This window comes from Lithobates pipiens, unplaced genomic scaffold (assembly GCF_037356315.1).
Source record: "Lithobates pipiens isolate NorthernLeopardFrog02 unplaced genomic scaffold, aLitPip1_a1.2 Scaffold_23, whole genome shotgun sequence".
Taxonomy (NCBI): Eukaryota; Metazoa; Chordata; class Amphibia; order Anura; family Ranidae; genus Lithobates; species Lithobates pipiens.
Genome location: NW_027507785.1, coordinates 163,990,640 through 164,000,217, shown reverse-complemented (window position 1 = coordinate 164,000,217; position 9,578 = coordinate 163,990,640). Strand labels below are relative to the sequence as shown.

At 38.4% G+C, this 9,578-nt stretch overlaps 1 protein-coding gene across 3 annotated transcripts in view; it reads right to left on the bottom strand.

Annotated features, from left to right (window-relative positions):
* Window positions 1-700: 700 nt before the first annotated feature.
* Window positions 701-9,578, bottom strand: part of PMM1 (phosphomannomutase 1) — a 149,181-nt gene continuing 140,303 nt past the window's right edge. For 2 of the 3 annotated variants that reach the window (XM_077452529.1, XM_077452530.1), the window contains one exon: window positions 701-9,136. In XM_077452529.1, coding sequence (XP_077308655.1) covers window positions 9,014-9,136 — 123 coding nt within the window. In that variant the 3' untranslated portion in view covers window positions 701-9,013. The remainder of the gene's footprint in view (window positions 9,137-9,578) is intronic. The other variant, XM_077452531.1, reaches the window with a different exon arrangement.

Sequence of the window (9,578 nt, the reverse complement as noted above, 5' to 3'; positions counted from 1 at the left end):
TCTATTTGCCTTTAGTAAATCAACATGAGTGTAACTGACTGCTACAGTACATTCACATAGCATTTCTATTGATACCCGACTATCAGCACACTATAAAAACACTTATTACATATCTCTATAGTGCTAAAAAAATGATGTCGATGATGACACTAAAGAACAGCAGTATAGGAACAAATAATAAACCACACAGGATCCTGTAATATCACTGAGCATAGGATTGCCAATCGAAAATCCCCACACAAGTGGTTGAAAAAAGCTGTTCAAGCCTGTTTCCTTTGGGCCTGACCACTCTCCCATCCTCTATTTTTACGGTAAGAGACTCCTAGAAATAATGGCTTGGTCAAATGAAAAACGTTTGATAATTGAAGAACATGCTTTGCTGTGTCATTCACAAAAACATACACGTACACTCAACAATTTCAGCGGCATCTGTACTGATCCACCACTATACTGCTGCATAGCAAGTCTCTTGCCACCATCTTGTCACCAGGAGCCAGCTGTCTACTCCTGGTTCTTGCAACTTGCCCCCTGATTACACAGCGCATGTGGATTTTGATAAATGCCCTGAAGCCTCCACGGGTATCTCAAAAGACTGCAGGTGGATATGGGAGTACCCCTAGGTGAGAAACCTGAAGGTGAGGGGTCCTTACAACAAAAAAAACGATTTGAACAAATGTTTTTTCTTTGCGACTGTGTGAAAGGTTTCATTATTAGGGTCTTGGCCAATGCCTTATGAGAGAAGGCCAGGTACAACGCTGGAAAATATACAAAAGTAAATGTTATTGGTATATGGCTATGTGGTCTTTATTAGCCACACTATTTCCTTTATGATTGGTGTCTGTAAAATAGTTGTTGTGGCTTGTATTTATACACAAAACAAATCTATATACAGTTTTGCTGGAAATTAATCTGTAACCTTAGTTCTGCCACCTAGAAATGAGATTGTAAATAACTGCTATTTTTTCTGAGACAAATTATAGTAAACTGGTTTATAACTGGGTACCTGAAAAAGGAAACCTTTTCTGAAATAAAAATATTCTATAAAAGAACCAATGAACTTTTGGCTGTTCTTTTTCCTTTTCAGCAAATTTTGATAACGATTTTATCAAGTGTACAAGTCATTATAATTTTATAGTAGAATATGACCCTAAATGAGTACTAGCCATAAAAAAAGTAATCCATTTACTGTAGGAAATATTTGTCAGCCATTCAGGAGTTGCTAAAATTTCAATTTGTTGAGTAATTTTATATCTGGTTTCTTCTTCACATATGTAGGATACATGCTCTTCGTCTTTCCCTTGTAGCAAAGACTTTTTTTTACAAGAGTTAAAATGTCTATGTGTGTTTACAAGCCAGAGAATTGTGTCAGCCTGTTTAATGTTTATGTGTTGGCAATAAATCAATGGAAATGCAATAAAACTTGTTTGGCTTATGCGTTTTTATTATTTCAGTATTTTTGGAAAAAAGCACTTTAAATACATTTTAATTATAGAAATTTATTAGGCAAATCAAGTAAGATATAGTTACATTTCTCAGTAGAAATCATTTATTTTTTTCACAGTTCATAATTGAAAGCATTTTCTCTGTATTAAAACATATGTTTTAGCAGCATTAAACATATAAAGATTACTTCTTTTATCACATGTAATAAACAAGACACCAAGTACCATAACTGCACAAAATTTGACTCCCTCATTTTAAATTGAAACGGCCATGAACATTTTATGAATCTCCCATGGCTACATTATGGGCTAAGATTTAAATGTCATGACTGTTGTGTACAACTAAACAGTCCTTTGTGCTTTTTGTCTCCCTTTCTCATTTATTTATCCTGCAAATAATGCTCATGTTGGAGTGTTGGAGATCCCAGTTTCCATTATCTGATGTTCCAGCACCATCTATTGAGAACCCAACACTCCGTGGTGACAAGGATACATATATATAAATATATACACACATCCCCATGATCACCAGTTCATTGTGAGTTTACAGCTTTGCATTCCTTTCAACCAATGATTGTGTGTCTGTTCTTTTTGGACCAAAGAACGGTCTCCTAAATATTGATGCATGTGTGGCAGAACCATTGTTTCCCATTGACGCACGCTACTAAAAAATTTGATTATCAGTTTTGGTTTAAAAAAAAAAATCATGGTTATTGAAATTTCCAATGTATTGTTCTTTTTAGATTTAAATATATTACAGTATCAAAAACTATTTACAGGCGCTGGCTTCCCAGCTCAAACAATGTAAATGAAGATGAAAAATGTAAATGAACAATGTAAAAGCAATTGCATTTGTTTCATTGTGCTGGTGAAGGTAGATGCAAGGATAGGTTTACACTACTGTGGGTCGGTAACGTGTGCAAAATTGTGCACTCTCCCTACAGCCAAGTCAACATGCTGCTCTTTAGCAGACGTGCGACGGTGTCATTAGTTCTTTGTGGTGCGTTTTCACACATTGCCAAACCACATGGTGCCGCAGCACCATGCAACTGGGTGTGGCTCAATTTTAAACAAAAGGTTGTGGACTTCTTTGTCTGCTTTTCTGCAGAACACAGCTACATTAATGTGACCCTAGTCTAAAGAGGTGAGATGTAAATGGAGGGAATAAAATAAAATAAAAAAGTGACCCTATTTTCTCAAGTTTCCTCCCAGCATTCTCGCCAAAATTAGTTGTTTATTTCACCTTTAGTCTAAATGTTGCAAAAATAAGTGAAAAAAAAAAAAACGGTCCAGAATGGATTTAGAGTCCTGACCTTAGTTCTAATTACATACTACTAACCACTTAAGGACTGAGCCGCTTTCTGAGATTTGTTGTTTACAAGTTAAAATTTTTATTTTTTCCTAGAAAATTACTTAGAACCCCCAAACATTATACATTTTTTTCATTGCAATACTTTGTTACACCGTATTTGAGCAGTGGTCTTACAAGCACACTTTTGTTGAAAAAAAATACACATTTTTTAATTAAAAAATAAGACAACAGTAAAGTTAGCCCATTTTTTTTTTTTATATATTTTGAAAGATAATGTTATGCTGAGTAACATGTCATGCTTTAAAATTGTGCCTGCTCGTGGAATGGCGACAAATTTTTACCCTTAAAAATCTCCATAGGCGACATTTAAAAAATTCTACAGGTTGCATGTTTTGAGTTACAGAGGAGGTCTCGCTCTCTCGCTCTACCGATTGCGGCGATACCTTCGTTAAAAGTCCCAATTAATGTCCATTATGCATCACCTCACGTGTGGTTTGAACACCGTTTTCATATGCTGGCACTACTCACATATGCGTTTGCTTTCTGCACGCGAGCTCGTCGGGACAGGGTGTGTTACATTTTTTCTTATTATTTATTTTACCTTTTTTTTTCTTTTTACACCGTTTTAAAAAAAAAAGTTATATTTATTCCTATTACAAGGAATGTAAACATCCCTTGTAATATAAAAAAGCATGACAGGACCGCTTAAATATGAGATCTGGGGACGTTTTCCACCCAGCAATTGTATGGCGACGGATGGGGGCCATGTTCTCCTCACTCGCCTCCATACTGAGTCAGCAAGAGGACACGATCGCCTCCGCCACTGCCGACGGCTCCGGTAAGTGGCGGTGGGCACCTGATCGCGGCAGAAGGGGGCCCCTCTCCTGCCACCGATAAAAGTGATCTTGCGGCGAATGCGCCACAGAAACCACTTTTATCTTGAAGCGGACCGCCCCATGAAAAGGATGATACCAGGGTTATGGCAGCTAGCTGCTGCCATAACAATGATATCCTCCTTCAAACAGATGACGTAAAACTGTGGCGGGCGGTCCGTAAGAAATGAAGTGAAACAGCTTTGCATACAGGAATGGACCAAAATACATTTTAAACACTGCCTGGTCTGATCAGCAGCTACATGTTTTGCCAACATGTTTTGAGGTTACGCCTAGTCAAACCTGTTCTTCTGGTTACTAAATATAAGGTTTTAGATGCTTTTCCCATTAGTTACCTTAAAGTGATTGTAAAGTCTATTTTTTTCCCCATTAAAATAACAAACATGTTATACTTTTCTGCTCTGTACAGTGGTTTTGCAAACTACAGCCCAGATCCTCCTCTTCTGTGGTTCCTGGCTGGAGCTCCTGGCCCCTCCCTCCTGTTGAGTGCCCCCACAGCAAGCAGTTTTCTATGGGGGCACCCGAGCCAAACTACATCTCCCTGTGTCCATTCAGACACAGAGCTGCGGTTCAGCCCTGCCCCCTCCCTCTCCTGATTGACTGAGTTTGATTGACAACAACAGGAGCCAATGGCGTCACTGCTGTGTCTCAGCCAATCGCTGGATAGAAATAGGGCTCAGGTAAGTATTAGGGGGGCTGCTGCATGCAGAAGGCTTTTTATATTAATGTCTAGAATGCATTAGGATAAAAAACCTTGAGGTCTTGTTCACACAGGTATCAATGCGTACCTTGTTCGAGGGCCATGTTTATCCACACAGGGATTAACTGGTGTTCTGTGAATCCCTGTGCAGGCAGTCTCATTGATGTCTATTGGGATGCACGGACACAGACACTGTTTCCAATATGAAATCTGTGTGGATGCAGGTGCATCGTCCTGAACGTAGACAGCGTGAGTTTCATTGTTTAAACCGCATGTTTATTAATGATATCACATTTAAAACATAATGTTATGTTTGTAAATAAAACTATCCGTATCTATTACAGTGACTTTGATGCAGATCAGATCACATTTTAGGAGTCATTTTTAAGGGTCCATAAACTATCTGAATGCTGTACCTGGGGGCCTAGAGGAAGGGGGCAAGTTGAAAATATTTAGAAGTATGTGAAGCAACAGGGTATTTTTGTGGGTTTATAGCAGTGCCATGAATCAGAAAAAAACCCACTTTATATAAAACCAGTAAAGTTTATTCACATAAGATTAAAACGTGGGTTCAGTAAAAAAACAGAGTATGTATAAATGTCATATCAATGATCACTGGTGCCCAGAAATATAAATGGTCAGAGCGTGGTTTCGGATCCCAACATGTTTTGCCAAAATTGGATTCTTCAGGGAATTTACAGATCACCAGTTTTCAAAAACTCTGATAAAAACAAGATCATGCACATAATCAAAAAATATTCACAAATGTACTATAGAGCAAACAGTCAATATATATGATTAGTTACTCATTCTGTCCAACTCCTTAAAAAACTTACCCAAAGGACCATCAGGGAAAGCCACAGAGTGAGTCCACATACCTATGGAGAAGAGGCTCTGTGCAAACACAGGGGACACAAGTGGGCCAAGCTAATGGAAAATAATACAATTATTGACTTACAATGTATCACAAATCATTGGACAACCAAAAACATGTCAATTAGGCTCCGCTTGTGTCCCCTGTGATCACACAGAGCCTCTACTCCAAAAGGTCTGTGGACTTACTCGTGGCTTTCCCTACTGGTCCTTTGGGTAAGTCTTTTAAGGGGTTGGACAAAAGGAGTTAATCATATACAGTTGTGCATAAGTTTACATACCCTGGCAGAATTTATGATATTCTTGGCCATTTTTCAGAGAATATGAATATTAGCACAAACTTTTCTTTCACTCATCGTTAGTGTTTGGCTGAAGCCATTTATTATCAATCAACTGTGTTTACTCTTTTTAAATCATAATGGCAACAGAAACTACCCAAATGACCCTGATCAAAAGTTTACATATCCCAGTTCTTAAAGGGGTTGTAAAGGTTCATGTTTTTTCCCCTTAATGCATCCTATGCATTAAGGTGAAACAAAATCTTATGATCACTGTCCCCCAGCCCCCCCATTTTACTTACCTGAGCCTTGGAAAGTCCTGCGTCGTGAACGCACTCTTCCTTTGCTCGGCCTTCTCGGCTCTTCATTGGATAGATTGATAGCAGCACAGCCATTGGCTTGCGCTGCTGTCAATCAACTCCAATGACGCAAGGGCTGGGGGGTGGGGCCGAGTCCTGTAGTCGGCGGCTATAGACGCCCGCAAGGCAACCCCTTTGGGAAAGTGCTTCCCAGAGGGGGTTATCAGAAGTGGGGAGGAGACGAGACAGCCGCCGAGGGACCCTAGTAGAGGAGGATCGGGGCCACTCTGTGCAAAATGAGCTGCACAGTGGAGGTAAGTATGACATATTTGTTTTTTTTAATATTCAAACCTTTAGTGTCACTTTAATACCGTGTATTGCCCACTTTAACATCAATGACAGCTTGAAGTCTTCTGTGGTATTTGTGGATGAGGCTCTTTATCTTCTCAGATGGTAAAGCTGTTCATTGCACTTGGCAAAAAGCCTCCAATTCCTGTAAATTTTTGGGCTGTCTTGCATGAACTGCACGTTTGCGATCTCCCCAGAGTGTCTCAATATATTGAGGTCAGGAGACTGAGATGGTCACTCCAGAACCTTCACTTCATTTTGCTATAAGACAGGTTGACTTGACCTTTTGTTTTGGATCATTGTCATGTTGGAATCTCCAAGTATGTCCTATGTGCGGCTTCCTGGCTAATGAATGCAAATGTTTCTCCAGTATTTTTTGATAGCATACTGCATTCATCTCGCCAATTTTGACCAAATTTCCTTTGCCTTTGTAGCTCACACATCCCCCAAACATCAGCGATCCACTTCCGTGTTTCACAGTAGGAATGGTGTACCTTTCATCATAGGCCTTGTTGACTCCTTTCCAAATGTAGCGTTTATGGTTGTGGCCAAAAAGCACAATTTTGTTCTCATCACTCCAAATGACCGTGCCAGAAGTTTTGAGGCTTGTCTCTGCGCTATTTGGTGTATTGTAAGTGGGATACTTTGTGGCATTTGCGTAGTAATGGCTTTCTTCTGACGACTCAACCATGCAGCCCATCTTTCTTCAAGTGCCTCCTTATTGTGCATCTTGAAACAGCCACACCACATGTTTTCAGAGAGTCCTGTATTTCACCTGAAGTTATTTGTGTTTTTTTCTTTGCATCCCAAACCATTTTCCTGGCTGTTGTGGCTGAAATTTTAGTTGGTCTACCTGATCGGGGTTTGGTTTCAACAGAACCCCTCATTTTCCACTTCTTGATTAGAATTTGTACACTGCTGATTGGCATTCTCAATTCTTTGGATATCTTTTTATATCCCTTTCCTGTTTTATACAGTTCAAAGTTTTCCTGGAGATCCTTTGACAATTCTTTTGCTTTCCCCATGACTCAGAATCCCGAAAAGTCAGTGCAGCACTGGATGAAAGATGCAAGGGTCTGTCAGGAGTTCAGAAACTCATGGACCTTTTATACACACACACACACACACACTAATTACAAGAAAACAGATCACAGGTGAGGATGATTACCTTTAATAGCCATTTAAACCCCTTTGTGTCAACTTGTGCGCATGTTTTCAGGCCAAAATCACCAGATTGTATAAACTTTTGATCAGGGTCATTTGGGTAGTTTCTGTTGCCATTATGATTTAAAAAGAGTAAACACATTTGATTGATAATAAATGGCTTTAGCCAAACACTTACCATGAATGAAAGAAAAGTTTTTGTGTTATCATTCATATTCTTAGAAAAAATGGCAAGGAAATCAAATTCTGCCAGGGTATGTAAACTTATGAGCACAACTGTATATTGATGGTTTGCTCTATAGTACTCTTGTGACTATTTTTTGATTATGTACACGATCTTGTTTTTATCAGAGAGTTTTGTGAAAAGTGTGAGCTGTAAATCTCCTGAAGAAAGCCAATTTTGGCAAAACATATTGGTATCCGAAACCACGCTCTGACCATCTATGGTTCTGGACACCGGTGATTATTGATAGAGTATGTATACATACTCTGTTTTTTACTTAACCCATTTTTTAAACTTATGTGAATAAACTTTACTGGTTTTATATAAAGTGTTTTTTTCTGATTCATGGCACCGCTATAATCTCACAAAAATACCCTGTTCCTTTACTTATATTCAATAGGGATGAGATGGCAGATAATACACTGTCACCCAGTTGCTATTCAAGCCAATTTAGAAGTATGTATTTTGCTTTTTAGAAATGGGTGCTCTGATCAAGCCTAGAAAACGTAGATATTTGTCTACAAAGTTTGTGTCTATTATTCAACACCTGGACCCAAATACACTATATATAGTCATGAACCAGCACAAAAATATCTATATGTAAAATGCACTGCTGGGAACCACAGTCATTTATTAAAACAGACTGTTAGGGGACTGGATTACGCATGAGAAACAAAATCAATAACTGTTCCCTTAACAGTACACATGTGAAATATAAATTTTTTGGTTCAGGATTAAGTAATGTGGTTTATTCTTCAGTATATTAATGGGAAATAAACGAAACAGTTCAACCCATGGTACATTACTCTATTTTGAAATACCTGACTACATAGTGATATTATTCCAAATTTTTGTGAACCACAACTAGTAGAAATCATTGGGAGTAATACTACAAAAGTGATTGATAACTGTATCAAAATATCCAAGCATGTGACACTCCCACTGGAATTTAATTTAAAATGGTAACATGTTTTTAGTTATTTACATAGTAGATATGTGTAGCTAAACATATCAATTATATACAGTAAAGCTCCTACATACAAAAATGGTCACACCATGAAATTTGACTGTCTTCACTAACAGAAACAACTTTGACCCCCAGTGAACAGACAAGAAGGTTAGTCTATAGAACATCCACCACATCATCAACTACTAATGTACACATCATGTATATTTAGAAGCTGCTGGAGGATAAGTTACCAAGGCAGAAGCCTCAATGTTGATGTCTGTGGCCCTGTAGTTACTTTAGTTGAACAATGAAGTAGCTAGTGCACTTGAATACTGCAACAGAAAGGATATAAGAGTCCAACCCTGAACTATACAATGGAATTGCAGATTGTAATATAGCCAGCTCTTCTCTATGCATCAGTCACATCTTTCAGGTAGTGAGATAACACAGAGCCTGTTTTATGACCCATTTTAGTAGACCATTCTGGCCATGATCTTGGTATTTCATTAGATCTGCATAGTGGGTTCCAAAATCAAACTTCATTGTCTCTTTCAGGAAAGAAGAGTTGCCGACACCGCCGTACAGTGTCCTCAGGGGATGTCACTGTATGTCCCACTGTACGAGGGTCTGCATAGATTTCATAGTCATTACCCCCCTGGAAGGAGATATAACAAGCAGGGAAATTCATTTGTTTTTCAATAAAGCATTTTACAACAATAATTTAAACATACAGCAAGCTCTCTAATAACAAATCAATTCCCATTGCTATAAAACTTCCAGGTACAGACTCATTTTTGTTAAAAAAATTAAAACATGAAAACGTGCACTCACAGAAGATAAAGATTGTCTGCATAAAAGCCACACTTCCCACTATAACTCAAAATTCATTGCATCTTAAAACGATACTGTCACCAGTCATTATAAATACAATCTTTCCATAGGAATATATGGGGCTGATTTACTAAAACTGGAGAGTTCAAAATCTGGTGTAGCTCTGCATGGAAACCAATCAGCTTCCAGGTTTTATTGTCCAAACTTAATTGAACAAGCTGTAGTTAGAAGTTGACTAGCTACCATGCACAGCTGAACCAGATTTT